Source organism: Bombina bombina, chromosome 4, assembly GCF_027579735.1.
Source record: "Bombina bombina isolate aBomBom1 chromosome 4, aBomBom1.pri, whole genome shotgun sequence".
Classification (NCBI taxonomy): Eukaryota; Metazoa; Chordata; class Amphibia; order Anura; family Bombinatoridae; genus Bombina; species Bombina bombina.
The window spans coordinates 92,050,749-92,067,954 of NC_069502.1; the positions used below are offsets into that span (position 1 = coordinate 92,050,749).

A 17,206-nucleotide genomic window follows, 5' to 3' on the forward strand; every position below is an offset into this window, starting at 1 on the left:
ATAGATAGTTACCTAAAGCGGCTTAACCCCTTAACGACTGTCATACGCTGTACATCGCTTGATCATTAAAGGGTTCCCTTATGCAGCTTTACAGGAAGCCAGGACTGGATGCCTCCTATCCAGAGACATTCAGATATAGCACGGTTGACATCCGCAAGTCCTGCGTTATAAACAAACAAGTCCAATAAGAGTACTTTTTTAACAAGCACCAATGTACAGGGTACGTCGGTGGTTGTTAAGGTATTAACACATCACTAGAACATTTTATTTAGAAGTAATGGCAGTGTATCTAATTTCTTGGGGGGGAAGCAAAATGTATCTTCACCTGTGTAGCCAAAAATCCTAGCACCGGCCCTGGATTTCCTATCAATTTGCATTCTAGTCTTCTTACTTAAACAGTGCTTCTAGCTATACAGCTGTTCATTAACTTAGTTTTCTAGAGAGACATTAAGAGTGTGCCAAGTTTTATTTAAGGAGACCAAAAGAAAGGTCAATTTTGATAACAGAAGTAAATTAGAAACTATTTTTTTATTGTATGCTCTGTCTAAATTGTGAAAATGTAATATTGACTTTCAATGTGTCTTTAAGTGTTGTCTATAATTATTAATATATCAGCACACAAATTGGTGACATTTGAACATTCCAAATATTTGAATTGGTTCAATAAAAAAAAAGAGATTCATGCATATCCCATGATATCTTCTGATTGTATTAGAACGAGCAGTACAATAGAAAAAGCCATGTCAGCTTTTTGTTAACTCAGAATAGAACAAAGACGGTTGTGTTCTTCACTGTGACCATGAAAGGGTTAGGCTGAAGGACAGCACTAGTAGAAGCATCACGCAAGAAGACTCAAAACACATAGGAGATCAATGTCAGTGCACTTTGGCCAGTCTAACATTTCCATAGTCATAAATAGGATTGCAATCTATAGATGATGTCTCCTAGTTTTTACAGTTATGGGTGTAGCCCACTAATGACATAAGTGACTGATGCTACAGTTATAGTTGCAGTGAATCCATGTGAGTATGGCCCATGTCTTATGATACAGTGTCCAAAAACATCTATCTTCAAATTCAAAATGAACTATTTCATGGGGGGGGGGGGGGGGGTCTGGACTTTATTCTTTTCATTCCTAAATAGTTCTAGGACTTTTAATGAGATTACTAACAGCATTAGATAGATTGGATACAAAATCAAGAATCCTGTACAAGGATACCTATATATAAGAGAAAAAAATTGCAAAAGAAAACACAATTAATTTGCCATTAGAGTGCATCTACTCACTGGATTCTAGAACAATTATAGCTAGTATACAATTTCAGATTTAGAGCCCGATGGTCAAAAGATCTCTGGCCTGGTGAGATTTTCCAGGTAGGGTTGCCACCTTTTCTGCTGACTATTCTCATTGGCATAAATTTGCATAAATAATTATACAGCATATATTAGGAACTAAATTTGCTAGAGCTTATTTTAAATGATCTTTGGTTTATAACTTGATTACAACACAAGTTAAGAGGTTTTACCACAACAGCATCTTTAGTTATATACAGTATTTCATCATTATTTTCAATTTTGGCGTGAACCATGAAAATACTGTCAATGTCTGTAAAATACTGGCTGGGTGGCAACCCTATTTCTAACAAGTCTTGTGAGTACTAAGGTTCCTCAAATTTTATCTAGCTATTTGCACTATTTCTCTCCATACCAACAAGTTTTTGATCACCAGACTCTTAGAGAGTTATGTGGCGCCATCTAGTGTTAAAAAAGTGATATTCTGCCTTTTATGCAATATTTTGTTACATTTATCACTAATTCTAATATATTCTTAAAAAAAAAACTTTAATGAATTGCAAAACGTTATTAATTACAATTTTGAGAAAACAATTACTTCATTTCTTGTAGCTTGTAACACATTGGTAAAGAGGATAAGACTTAATACATTTATTTCTGTCATGCAGTCAGCTTCTCGCCGTGTTGGTCTGTCATGTGCCAACTGCCATACATCAACCACGACACTCTGGCGTCGAAATGCAGAGGGAGAACCAGTGTGTAATGCTTGTGGACTCTATATGAAACTGCATGGGGTATGTGATGCAATATTTCATTATTTACTTTAAACTGAACTGTTATATAGAAAAAATATATGGTTATTTTTAAACATTACGATATTTTTCTTGCAACCAAAAAATGTGGTTGTAAATTTTTTGATTCTATTAACACAGTGTTTGCTGCAACTGTTTTTCAGTAGCAAAATCCATCCAACATTTGCTTTATTTGGTGGAACCATTTTAGCCATATCCATTATGTAAGCTAAATTTCCACTGTTTTGCAGTTTTCCCTTATTACCTCTGCTGAGTCCAATAAGGGACAGATGTTTCAGACATATTGTTGTGCATGAGCAGAAGCGTAACTAGAACTCAAAGTCTGTGGCAGGGCCCCCCTCCAAAGCACAGCTAATTAGATATGTGTGTGTATATATATATATATAATATGTACACATATATACACAAACACATAAATACACACACATACACATTTATATTTATTTATTTATATTTATATATATTTACATAAACACACACATATATACACATGCATATACACACACAAACACATGCACATATACACACACATATGCACAGGCATGTATACACATAGGGAGTTGATCCACAGCCTACCAAGCACCACTAACAAACACTACAGCACTAAGAAAAACTTACCACAGCAGACTACTTGCTTTCTGTTCAGTTTTCCATTCACCACATGTTTAGCAACCTCTAGTGGTGATTAGAAAAACTGCAGATCGGTAAACAAGCTGTTTTGAAATCTGTTTCTGCTTGAACAGCAGCAGACTGACCCATTAAAAAAGACGGGCCCGGTAGCAATGGAGATCCCTAAGGCCCTGCAGTTACTTCCCTGGCAGTGTGCACTTTCAATTCTAAAAAGTGCAAAACCCACAATTTTCAGACTTCAATTCCAAGAAAAAGGTGCAAATAAATAATGAAAGTATATGGCAAAAGCTGCTTTACCTTGCATAATGAAACATTTTTTATAACAATCTCAAAGTGTTTCATGACACGTTAACCATTATGATCAAAGTGATGCCAACATTATCGTACATTCTATTGGATTTGCATTCTTAATTAGTAGGTAACTAGAATAAATGTCTTTATTAAAGATTATTTACACTACTTGATAGCAGGGCCGGCTAAACCATGGGACCATGTGGGTCCAATGGACCCAGGCAGCACCTGAAAAGGGGCAGCACTTCAGTGACTGATTCAGTCACTGTCAGACCCAGACCACGCTTGTCCTCTGGCTCCAAGGGGGAAATCGCAGGCTCTCAGCATCAAACCGGTCAGGGGCGACATTCAAGCGGGGGGCAAGTTCATCTCTTCCCTAACTTCCTGCATGCCACATTTATTCATAAGCATTGGTTGCATGCAGGTAGATAGGCTTAGTAAGGTCAGAGGCCAGGCTAGTAGGTTGATATGTTAAAAAGTAATGTTACTATGGGGGGGGGGGGGGGCGTCATTGCATTCTTGGACCCAGGCAGCACAATATCTTGAGCCGACCCTGCTTGATAGTAATGTTTACAACCGCAATATGATAAAGACAATAGTATATAGCAGTGACTGCAATAATTATTATTTTCATTATTATGTCTAATAAAATATTCTATGGGAGACATAAATAAGCCATAATAAAATGTTATAAATGTGCTATAGCATTTTATTGATTCACTATTGCTTGCTGAGAGGTAATATTGCTTGTGATTAATGGGACAGTTAACTCAAAATTTTGTATTGCCCATTCCCCAGTTTTGCATAGCCAACATGGTTATATTAATATACTTTTTACCTCTGTGATTACCTTGTATCTAAGCCTTTTCTGACAGTCCCCTGATCATATTACTTTTTATTTTTTATATTTTGACTTGCATTTCATCCAATTAGTGCAGTGTCTGCCACAAGCCATGGGTGTGAGCAGAATGCTATCTATATGGCTCACATGAACTAGCACTCCCCTGAGGGGAAAAGCTAATAAAAAAGCATGTGATAAGAGGCTGTCTTTTGTGGCTTAGAAACGGACAGAAATTTTGAGGTTTAAAGGTTATAAAGTATATTAATATAACAATGTTGGTTGTGCAAAGCTGGGGGAATGAGTAGTAAGGGCGTTATCTGTCTTTTTAAACAATACATTTTTTAGTGTTGACTGTCCCTTTAACTACTACATTTTCTCGCATTAGTGTTAGTAAGCACTCACAGGGGGTATAACATAATTTTTAAAAATAGCTTTAAAAACACTTTAAAATACTACAATTTGTGTGTAAAATATTTGTATACACGATTTTCACACTTTAATTTTGTTATAATAAATAAAATCCACGTTTAGAATGTTTGTTTTGTTTTTACAGGTACCCAGACCACTAGCAATGAAAAAAGAGGGAATTCAGACACGAAAGCGAAAACCTAAGAACCTCAGCAAGTCAAAGACTCCAACAGGTAGGAAAATTATGGAATATTCAAATAGTAATTAATTAATTAATATGTTTAAAAAACATAATGTTAAAGGGATATTTTAGTGTTTTATCTGTGAAGTTCTTCAGCGATTCAATGTTAGTATTTTAAAATACAGTATAATTATAAACTATCATTGTACAATGCAATATTTGACTTAACCACTAGGCGGCAGAATTACGGATCAAAAGTAATTTGCTTAGTTTATAGAAATCCATTTAACGATTGGGCATGTCTTAATTACCCGCTAATTCAGTTCTTTTGACAGACTTACATTTTAGCCTGGAATTGACACATTTCACGTAGGAAATCAACAAATTATACAGCTGTTACTGAAAAAAATAACACTTTATTTTACAATTTGATATAGTTTGGTGCAACAAAATTCTTCCTACAAATCATCTTTTTTTTTTTTTTTTTTTTTTAAACTTTATTTTCCATATAATTAGTGAACAATAAGAAGGATACTCATAAACAAAGAAATAGAGAACATTCATCTCTATCAGCATTGAGAAAAAAAACAAAAAACATAAGGGCAAAAAAGGAAAAAAAATATCATCAATATGTAGTTTTCATATACTTAACACTCATAACATTCCATTCCAATATGAGAATAATCCCTACTCCATGGTTTCCCGTCTATTTAGTATATATCCGAAAATGAAAATCATTTAAACATTCTATCTAAACTTTACTAGAAGTTTGCTACTATATTGTGCCATTCAACCATTTCTAGGTGCATTTTAAATTATTTTATACTCATAAGAGAGAAAAAATAAATAAAAAAAATATTAAAATAAGGTTTCCCTTCTCACTATCCTCTCTCCCCCTCACTCCCCATCGGGGTTAAAAAACCATTTTCCCCTTAACCTACAATTTTTAATATATATTGTATATTTTCGATTGTTTTAATTAATAGTTTTTTTTTCCTCTAGGTCTAGGGTTTTAATCCATTCTCCCCATTTTTCAAAAAACCTTTCAATATTAATCTCTAATTTAAACCAAATGTCATATTGCTTTATAAGGAATTGTTTATATATGGCCTGTTTAAAAGCTTTAAACGATGGCGCAATCCTACTCTTCCATCCCTTCAAAATAAGATTCCTTCCAATTATAATTGCCATAGTCAGGAATTTTCTCTCTTGTTGATAACTAGTACCGTAATTGAAAAAACCTACAAATCATCTTCTTTCACACAGTCTAGCTTAATACATTCATCATCTTTCAGCAAATCTGTGAATTCTATTTCTCATTTAAGGCACAGTGGGAGTAAATACATTAAACTGTCAGATACATCAACATTATTAACTAAATAAGAGTACAAGAGTACAATTTTACATTTTGAAATAATTTTACATGTGAAAAATAAGGGAGAAAAATGTTCTTAAGAGCAGATAAATAACAGAACATGGGAGACTGTTAAAAAGTTTGGGCAAATTAAGGAGGTCCCTACAAATAAGGTAGGGTTGGTAATCCAAATTGATATGCTCAGGTGACAGGTACCAAAGAGAATTTTGGAAGTAAAAGTGTATTAATTGCCTCTGTTGTCTTCAAGTGGTACTTAATTTGTACTTTCTCATGCAGGACTAAATGGCAGCGATAGCCTCACTCCAACCACCAGCTCCACAAACTCCACTACCACAGAGGAAATGCGTCCCATAAAAATTGAGCCAGGACTGTCACCTCCCTACGGCCATTCCAGCTCCATATCTCAGGTAATGTGTGAAACCCATACATTATATTTTGAGAATAGGTTAAAGGTTAAGATTTGTGCGGTCTGAGTAGTACAATTGACTTTAGAGATAGTTGGGAGATTTAAGTTAAAGGGATACTCTAAAGATTTCTATCATACATTTCATTAAAGTGCTATTTATATATAAAATATGTGTTTGCATGAGTTGAAACTGTTTATTTTGATTTCTGTAGTTAACAGGTAGTGCATGTCTTTATATAACAATCCTAGGGACTGATTACTGATTGGTAGATATGAACTCCCATTGTATTTAGCCATTTTCCAATGCCTTTTAGCAACAGTTGTTAAATAATAGAATACCGGGTCTGTACCATCCTATACACTCTGTCACGGTCACTGATATAACACATAGGTGTATGTTTTTGTATGTGAGTGTCACTAAGCGGGTGAATATAAACACTGAATCTTTAGCATACTATTAACCTTTTATAGAATGGATGATAGCAAAACTATGAAAAAAATTGTTTGTTCTCACGCATCTTGCTCTGCTGTTTTTTATCGTAGGTGTCACCATTATGTTCAATCACAAGCCACGGATCTTCTCTTCACCACATGACAGGCCTAAAGCTGTCCCCTCAGAGTCACCATATCAGCACATCTCCACAAGGAAGTTCCAAACATGACTCCTGGAACAATATGGTCCTAGCTTAACACCAAGCTATAATCTTTGCAGGTCATTCACATCCACAACTTCCTAACGTCACTTGAACATTTACCTTAGGACTACATTATAAACTCCTCTCGCTATGAAAACGAGCAAGTTTTCTAAAGACTCGATCTTGTAATAAAACTAAAACAAAAAAAAACAAAAACAAAAAAAAAGTATAAGAAGAGAACTATTAACAAAACTAATTAATTTAAGATTTCTTCTTCTAGCAAAGACATGTTTATACATTAATGTGGCCTGAATGTGGGAAGATTTGTGGTAAGATCTCACACAAATCAGCAGAAGAGAAAAGCTACAGAAAGATATCAGAAGTGAGCAACAAAATCCACAAAGACCACTGAAGATCTCACAACAGTGGAGATATCAAAGTTGATGTTGTACAAGTTATGGAGATAATGCATTTTTCTGATTGGCCAAGAGAGGAAACTGCTAAAGGCTGCCTGCCGCAAAACTTTCTATATGGGCAACATTTGCACATTTAAGCACAGCCGTTTAAGCTTTCAATTGTAATTTGTAAACCTGTTTACCCCTGTAAAAAAATAATTATAAAATCATATATATATATTAGGTTTAGATAATAATGATGAAGATTACATGACTGACCATGTTTGGTTTCAAGTGAACATCTATCATGCATCTCTCTTTGAAAGGAATCCTGTCCTGGAGCGTTTTGCTTAAATCATTTTGTATCACATACTTCATTTGTTAGCTGAAGTTATGTGGTAACCTTGATTAAAAAAATAGTTTTTTTTTTGTTTTTTATTTGTAAATTAATGTCATTTTAATAAATTTAATGCACATATTTGTTCTGATTCCTAGATACGTATAAATAGGCTGTTTATTCAAGAGATAGATTGTCCAACAATTGTCTTTTATTCTGCACTGATTGGGTAGAAAAAAATACTTCTTCCAGCTTATTTAAATGGATATAAGTAATAACTGGCCTGTATAAATTCTTAGTTAAACCTACACTGCCTCTGTGTACAAACATTTAAACATCATCATTTATCAGCAATTGTTTGCAAAAGACCTACATACAAAATATTTATTTAAAAAACATTAAAATTGTCACTTTGTTAGCACCATCTCCAGTTTTACAAATCAGTAATAAATCACTTGAAAATCCTGGTAAATATATTTAACTTCCCTGATTGTGGAGAATTAAAGGGCCATAATACCCAAATGTTGAAACACTTGAAAGTGCTGCAGCATAGCTGTAAAAAGCTGACTAGAAAATATCACCTGAACATCTCTATGTAAAAAAGAAAGATATTTTACCTCAAAAGTTCCTCAGTAGCCACATTAAATTGTAAAGGATTTCTAAACAGCAATTCAGTATGTCTGTCCCGGCACAGCCGAAGGGATGAGCCTTGTGCACTCTCATGTTATTTCCCTATTCAGTTTAAAGGAAGTTTACTATGAAATTTAATAAGAGTTAAGTGAAATCTCATGAGATCACAGTAAAAAAGTTCATGACCTCAGCACTGTTGATGCTGATTGGCTGCTGTTCATTTCTTCATTTTTTTTTTCCTGCAGCTGGAAGCAGCTGAGTATAACTTTTTACACAGAACTTACTCTGCTGAGCTGAGGCGATTGTGAGGTAAAATATCTTCCTTTTTTACATAGAGATGCTCAAGTGATATTTTCCTGTCAGCTTTTACAGTTTTACTGCATCAATTTCAAATGATTTAGCATATGAGTATTATGTCCCCTTTAATGCTAGCTGTAAATGAGTTTGTGACTGCACTACACTATCACTGAGTAGAATGTAATCATATCAAGCAATTTGCAGCATACTAAGGTTACAGAATTTGAGTTTTCCCTAGGGTGCATTGATCTAATTATTTTCCCAAGGTGATTTACAGGAAAAGCAAACAAAATAGGAAAATTAATATATTATAATGTATTATTAATGGGGAAATTCATTTTTAAAGTTAATATCCCTTTATATATTACAACACACTATCAATAGTGCTAAAATCCAGAAAGTAGCTGTTCAAAAATACTCAATATGTGTTATATATATATTTAATCTTAAAAAAAAATCTATTTTAATTCTCTCCACTAGTAAGAAACATACAACTCATATTGCTATTTTCTGTCAAGTCAATTCAAGCTGCTCTTAAAGGGATAGTCTAGTCAAAATTAAACTTTCATGATACAGATAGGGCATGTAATTTTAAGCAGCTTTCTAATTTATTACTATTATTCATTTTTCTTCATGCTCTTGCTATCTTTATTTGAATGTAAGCTTAGGAGTGCTTGCTGATTGGTGGCTACATTTAGACACCAATCAGAAAACGCTACCCAGATGCTGAACCAAAATGGGCTGGCTGCCTTGCTTACATTTCTGCTTTTTCTCTTCAGCAAGAGAATGAAGAAAATTTGATAATAGGAGTAAATCAGAAAGTTGCTTAAAATTGCATGAGCTATCCGAATCATCAAAGTTTAATTTTGACTAAACTATTCCTTTGATGAAAGAAGTATCCCTTTAATGCACATAATACATCAAAATATTTTAAAAAGTCAAGAGGCTGCTAATGGCCACTATATCGTAATATAATTCTACATTCAGGTATTGTAAGCTCCTATTAACTGGGTAAACAGCAAAAAGGAAAACAGATATAATTACTGTGCTTTATAACATACACTGCCAATAATCATTTATGTATCAGAAAACGTCTTTAATAAGGATAACTCTGTGACGGAGTATTTAAGGTTTCGTGTCGACATGAAGATTGGTCGTTTCTTACATTATTAAGGTTTTTCTAACCATTGTAATTTAAAAGATCATACTGACAGTACAACACACAAAATATAGCTTTATATGTGTATAAATTGTAATTATTTGGAATAGAGATGTAATGTCAGCAACAGTTTTTGGAAACCTACAGAAAAAATAAAATAAAAACAAATCTAAGAAACTGTTCTTCAGTTTTATTTTATTTTTTAGATAAAAAGTATGCTTTTTTTTGCTATATTTGCTCAAAAAACACATTTAAATATATATTTTTATATATATTTTTTAATCTAAAAACAGACTTTTTAAAATTATATTTTTTTAAAGCATATTCCTGTGCTGTAAAAAAATATATATTTTTTATGCACTGTATAATGATTTTAATATCTATACACTGATGTATATGCTGCCCAATATAATGTTGATTAATATTTATACACATATAATGATCACTTAGGCATACACCTATATAAAGACTGTCTGCTATGGCACCTCAGCACTTCGGCCCTGGTGTCACTGCAACTGCTGCACAAATGGTAGCTCCGCCCCTGCTGAGAGTGTTGTTCCGCCCCTGCTGAGGGTGTCGTCAGCCAGTGAGCAATAGCAGGCATTATTGATACTGCAGTATTCATTTCAGTTTAAATTCAAACAACTTTTACTTACCATTTTAATGCAAAAAATTGACATGTTTAAATTATGCTATTTGTTATGCAAATTAGAAAAATTAATTCTATGTTTCTTCTTTCTTGTCATATTCCTAAAAAGAGCAGTCCAACCCCTTCCTAATGTCCCTTTAAAGATCACATGATTGGCATATAAACATATCAGATCACAAGTAACAACAACATTAGTTTTGGAAAATAATCATCAAGAAACAAATAAAAAGACAAGGGGCAGATTTTTCAAAGGGCAAATGCCCCTATCGGTTTCAGGCTTTCTCATTTGAGTCTACAGCTGATATTTATCAGTTTAAACTACTGCTTTCCAACCCTCTGCACTCGGAGGTGGCAGAGTAAAATCACCCTGGACTGAGCAGCCAATTAACAAGGTGCAGGAGAGGGACTCTGCAAGAGAATTCACTTCCTGTGAACCCAGTCAGTCTGGACAATGATAAATATCCCAAGAATAGCAAGAAGAAAATGAAAACTATCATACAGACAGACATGGGAGGGTGAAAGAAAGAATGGGGAAGAGATAGACAGCAAATATCTTGTTTTCTGCCAAACTTCACCCATCACTTGTCAATTGGGGCTTTAATCTGCAGACAACAAGGTTAGCCACAGTCATATCAAGCATGTATACATTTTACACAGCCCTTTCAATAACACATTGCAATAGTTTATATATATATATATATATATATATATATATATATATATATATATATATAATAAAGTCCAAGAGATGTATTCGCCGGTTTACAAAGGTTTTCAAATTGAGTTAACATTTTCGGGGAGTGTCCCCCGTCTTCAGACTCCTCTGAAAAAAACAAGTAAAAAGCGTGACTTACCAAAGCGTGTGTTTATAGTAGATGTCAGGGAGCTGTAAGAGCACCGCTGGCCATCGTGCTGCGCTACCCAAGGCGCACCGGAAATGCGTCTCGTGAGGTTATCACGCCACACGCCGGCGGTGGTAGAACCGCCCCTATGTAGTGAATGAGGCTTAGAATGTGGCATAGGATGGGGCCACATTGGACCCCATCTCCATCCCTGAGAGCTGAAGATAAAGCTGTTTTTCAAATTTAAAATAATTTGTGGTCAGAGAGAATTCTAATAGAGTTAGGAATACTTTGGTAGGTGAACCCACAAAGGGATATCTCTGGAGTTGTTTTTCCACTGCTCTAAGTCCCTGTTGGTGGGGGATTGCAGTGTAAAGACTTGTAACATCTAGTGTGACCAAGATGTCTTCTGCCCTCAGTGGTTCCATGGTTTTTAGTATGTTGAGGAGCATGTTGGAATCTAATAAGTAGGAATCCATGCGTCTAACAAATGGTTGTAGATGCATGTCCACAAACATGGCTAGCGGTTGGTGAAGGGACTGTATGGCTGACACTATCGGTCTACCTGGTGGCCAGTATAGTCTTTTATGTATTTTGGGTACAGTATAGAAAACCGGGAGTCTAGGATGTGTTGTTGCAAGAAATCCCAGTTCCTGTTTCGTAATGTACCCTGCTTGGAAAGTCTGTTCCAAGTAGCTGTTAATCTTGACTTTTAAGACCCCGGTCGGATCCCTAGGTAGTTTGCAATAGGTCTCAGGGTCCTCCAGTTGGTGTAGGGCCTCCTCCCTGTAGTCCTTATAATTCTGAAGGACTATGGCCCCTCCTTTATAGGCTTTCCTAATTATTATTGTAGCATCTTGTGCCAAACACTTTTACCTAGTTACACTATTTTCACATAACATTGTTACTACAATTTGTCACATTCATTTCTAGCACGTATGCTTGACCACACTACATACTGGCAATGCACCTTCATACTAAGCCTCATTCACTGCGTCTTGACACACAGGGGCAGTTCCACCGCCGTCGGCGTGTGGTGTGGTGATGTCATGAGACGCACTTCCGGGTGCACCTTGGGCGGCGCAGCGAGATAGCCGGTGGCGCTTTTACAACTCCCTGACATCTATAAACACAAGCTTTGGTAAGTCATGCTTTTTACTTCTTTGTTTCACAGGAGTCTGAAGACGTAGGTCACTCCCAGAAAATGTTAACTCAATTTGAATAAACATTTGTAACACGGCGAGTGAATCTCTTGGACTTTATTCTAAATATTATCTGGATTGCACCCCGCATTTGATTTATGGAACAGTGAGTGCTGATACTTGGGAATTATATATATATATATATATATATATATATATATATTTTTTTTTTTTTTTAATAGAGCCCATATTGTATATTTCCTACTTTGGTTGAAGCTGCCAGGGAAGGCAGCAAGTGTCCCACTAAAGATTCTTGTGCAATTATCCTACTACAAATTACTTGTGTTCGCTACTCTGTTAGTGTCTGTCATTACTCTGGGGATTACATGTTGTAAATGAAGAGTCTAGCTTCAATACTGAACATTATGCACCTCTATACATTTCTCTAGCAGCTTCAGGGCCACCATCAGGGGGTGAATAGGGTGACTCCTGTCAGGGGCCCCATGAGGCAAGCACAACTTTTTTTTTTCTTTTTTTTTTTACTTTGGCAGTCACCAGAAGGTGCTACAGCAGAGTGCCACTGAGCATGGTAAATGTCATTACAAGGAGTAAAGCATTAGCATTTGAGAGGATTTCTGAGTGCACTAAACCACTATGCACAGTGTGAGGCAGACTTGGCACTTCAGTTTGTACAGTGTGTGCCAGAGTCAGGCAGCAGATCACTTTCATTTGCAGAGTAGGTAGGACTTACTTAGTAAATGTTTTTTTATTTATTTGTGCAATTTCAGATTGTAACTTCAGTGTGGTAGTTGTGTGGTGGGGCCAGAGGTCCATAAAAACACTTTTATTTTAGCAATATGCAGCAGTGTATTTATGATTATTTGACAATGCTGTAGAAATTCTATATTTAAAACCATGCAGAAATGTTTCCTCCTCGATACACAAATGGTAGGTGCCCTTTTGGCAGATATGATTTTTTTATTTATATATATATATATATATATATATATATTAATTACGTTCCAGTTTACTGCCCATTTATGCAAGGACTTTCCAGATGCCAGGAGGAATTTATCTAAGATTTTTACATCTGCATAAAATGTTATACTCTCCGGCTAAGATTGCTCAGTGTTTGAAATGAGATAGGTTAACTTAACACTGTTCAGTTTACACTACAGCTGACTTATTTTTTAAATACATACAAACAAGCCTAAATCCTGCATTTAACAAGATTTAATGGTATAAGACCTAGTGCCACAGCTTATGGTTCCACCAAGACCATATAGCATAAAACATGTTCAAAATCCATAAGTACAGCTGACAGATGGGAACACTAGATTTGAAGTGGTGCTCTTGGTTGGGGAAAATGGGTGGGGACCCCAAACACATGTCAATCTTTCAAAAGTACGTTTCTTCATCTACACATTCTGACAGATCAAAAATGTACAATTTGAATTCACAGAAGTATTTTTGTTTGCACATTTACAAATATGATTCTTTAAAAAGTGATCTCTTTATTTCTGCTATTTTTTTTATCATGCATGTCACACACTGTTGATTTAGGGGATGGCAATGTGCAGAAATTGTACCTCATGTGAGTGTTTCTGTGGGTTTCTGTGCTTATGTCTTTGTGCTTTTGTTGGTGTCTTTATAAGTGTGTATGTATTTTTTTCTGTGGATCTCTCTGTGAGGGTTTGTGTGTCAGTCTTTGTGCATTTTCTGTGGAAGTCTCTGTGAGGGAGGACCAGCAGTGCTTCGAGAGTCCCAGGCCTTTGCAGGGGTGAAACTAAGGTGACCATAGTCCAGAAATTAAAGAGTTTAAAGAGTCTACCCCTGCATTGTCCCACATCCAGGGGCGTATTACCGGATAGGCCAACAAGGCCAGTGCCTATGGCGGCATCTTTTGGGGGGCGGCACTTGTCCACACTCACTTGATAACGCTGATTAAAAATAAAAAAAATTACTTTGAGCGGACGGCTTACCACCAAGCGGTCAGTCACGTGTCCGGCTTTTTGCCGAGGTCACATGACGTTTTCAACCAGCCGCACATCATGGCTTGAAGACTGGGAGTCACGAGTCAGGAGGAGAGTGGAGACAGACTGAAAATGATCACTGATCCAGTGAAGCGGCGGAGACAGTGACTACTCAGAGTGAGGACAGTGAACTGGCGCAACAAACTCAGGTACTGAACCAACTCAGGCTGCCACACCACAGAGTCACTTGGGGGCAGCAGGATTCTGAGTGCCTAGGGCAGCACAAAACCTAAATACGCTGCTGCCCATATCCCTACTGAAGCGCGCCTTTAAGTTAAATTTTAACCCAGCGGTGAACTTCAGTAGGGATGTGGGACAATGTGAGGGGCAGACTCTGCAAATTCACCCACCTCCATTCTATGTGCACCGGTCTGCGCTTTTCCTGCAGTGATTTTGCACTGGAGTTTGTCTGGGAGGACCTGAGCTGCAGCTGCTGACCATCAGTGAGGTATGTGCGAGGCTATGTGTGCAATTTGTATGTACGGTGTGTACAGTTCCACATATGACGTGTTCAGCACATTGGTTTGCTGTGCAACCAATGCTTATGCTCAATTGTGCAATAAGTGGGAAGGTAGTTAGCGAAGAGTTGCACTTGTCCCTCCTTGAAAGTCCCCCCCTGACTGGTTCTGCGTCTTTGTGCATGATGAGGTTATGCTGATTCTTATCAGCCTGTGACTTCCTAAACGTAGACACAGGACAGGACTGGTTTGGGTCAGCCAGTGTCTGACATTGAAGTGCTGCCCTTTGCAAGTGCTGCCTGTGTCCGTTCGACCCACTTGGTCCCATGGTTGAGCCGGTCCTGGCAGACATCCTACTAACCAGTGCAGAGACTCACTAACAGTGGCACACACCCCACTATCTGTGGAATCTGCCCCACTAACTTTATCCCCCAGCTCTGACTGCTCCTCCTTGCTGGGTTGCAGTGTCACTACTGAAGAGTTAAGGTCCTGGGTTCACCTGGAAGCTAATTTCAGTAACCCCTCCCCTTGTGCAGCTGCTTCCTGTTGGGCTGAGAACATTGAATGTTAGAGGCTCTGGGTATGAATGTGCTACACGGTGGGGGCTGGAGAGTGAGGGTTTAATCAGACTACAGACTTTATCCTATAGTGGTTTATTTGACAACAATTCTATCTATGTCCTTATTGTCTGCCTGTTAGTTGTTGCTGTAACTTGTTAGGATCAGTGATACACATGTGTGTAAGTGAGGGCACCCTAATCGCCCCAGATATTCAGACAGGAGATCCACAGTAACCATGATGCATGGTCACCCAGAGAAAACACACAGTAACCATGGTGCATGGTCACCCAGAGCAAACACACAGTAACCAAGATGCATGGTCACCCAGAGCAAACACACAGTAACCATGGTGAATGGTCACCCAGAGCAAACACACAATAACCATGATGCACGGTCACCCAAAGCAAACACACAGTAACCATGATGCACGGTCACACAGAGCAAACACACAGTAACCATGGTGCACGGTCACCCTGAGAAAACACACAGTAACCATGGTGCACGGTCACCCAGAGCAAACACACAGTAACCATGATGCACGGTCACCCAGAGCAAACACACAGTAACCATGGTGCACGGACACCCAGAGCAAACACATAGTAACCATTGTGCATGGTCACCCAGAGTAAACACACAGTAACCATGATGCACGGTCACCCAGAGCAAACACACAGTAACCATGGTCCACGGTCACCCAGAGCAAACACACAGTAACCATGGTGCACGGGCAGGTCACCCAGAGCAAACACACAGTAACCATGGTGCACGGTCACCAAGAGCAAACACACAGTAACCATGGTGCACGGTCACCCTGAGAAAACACACAGTAACCATGGTGCACGGTCACCCAGAGCAAACACACAGTAACCATGATGCACGGTCACCCAGAGCAAACACACAGTAACCATGGTGCACGGTCACCCTGAGAAAACACACAGTAACCATGGTGCACGGTCACCCAGAGCAAACACACAGTAACCATGATGCACGGTCACCCAGAGCAAACACACAGTAACCATGGTGCACGGACACCCAGAGCAAACACATAGTAACCATTGTGCATGGTCACCCAGAGTAAACACACAGTAACCATGATGCACGGTCACCCAGAGCAAACACACAGTAACCATGGTCCACGGTCACCCAGAGCAAACACACAGTAACCATGGTGCACGGGCAGGTCACCCAGAGCAAACACACAGTAACCATGGTGCACGGTCACCAAGAGCAAACACACAGTAACCATGGTGCACGGTCACCCAGAGCAAACACAGAGTAACCATGGTGCACGGTCACCCTGAGCAAAGACACAGTAACCATGGTGCACGGTCATCCAGAGCAAACTCACAGTAACCATGATGCACGGTCACCCAGAGCAAACACACAGTAACCATGGTGCACGGTCACCCAGAGCAAACACACAGTAACCATGGTGCACGTCACCCAGAGTAAACACACAGTAACCATGGTGCACGGTCACCCAGAGCAAACACACAGTAACCATGGTGCACGGTCACCCAGAGCAAACACACAGTAGCCATGGTGCACGGTCACCCAGAGCAAACACACAGTAACCATGGTGCACGGTCACCCAGAGCAAACACACAGTAACCATGGTGCACGGTCATCCAAAGCAAACACACAGTAACCATGATGCACGGTCACCCAGAGCAAACACACAGTAACCATGGTGCACGGTCACCCAGAGCAAACACACAGTAACCATGGTGCACGGTCACCCAGAGCAAACACACAGTAACCATGGTGCACAGTCACCCAGAGCAAACACACAGTAACCATGGTGCACGGTCACCATGAGCAAACACACAGTA

The 17,206-nt window shown here is 38.1% G+C and overlaps 1 protein-coding gene across 1 annotated transcript in view; it reads left to right on the forward strand.

Moving 5' to 3' along the window:
- Positions 1–9,350, forward strand: part of GATA4 (GATA binding protein 4) — a 59,446-nt gene extending 50,096 nt beyond the window's left edge. The window contains 4 exon segments of the mRNA XM_053708919.1: positions 1,962–2,087; positions 4,421–4,508; positions 6,108–6,238; positions 6,781–9,350. Of these exon segments, the coding sequence (XP_053564894.1) occupies positions 1,962–2,087; positions 4,421–4,508; positions 6,108–6,238; positions 6,781–6,927 (492 nt within the window). The 3' untranslated portion in view covers positions 6,928–9,350.
- The last annotated feature ends 7,856 nt before the right edge of the window (positions 9,351–17,206 follow it).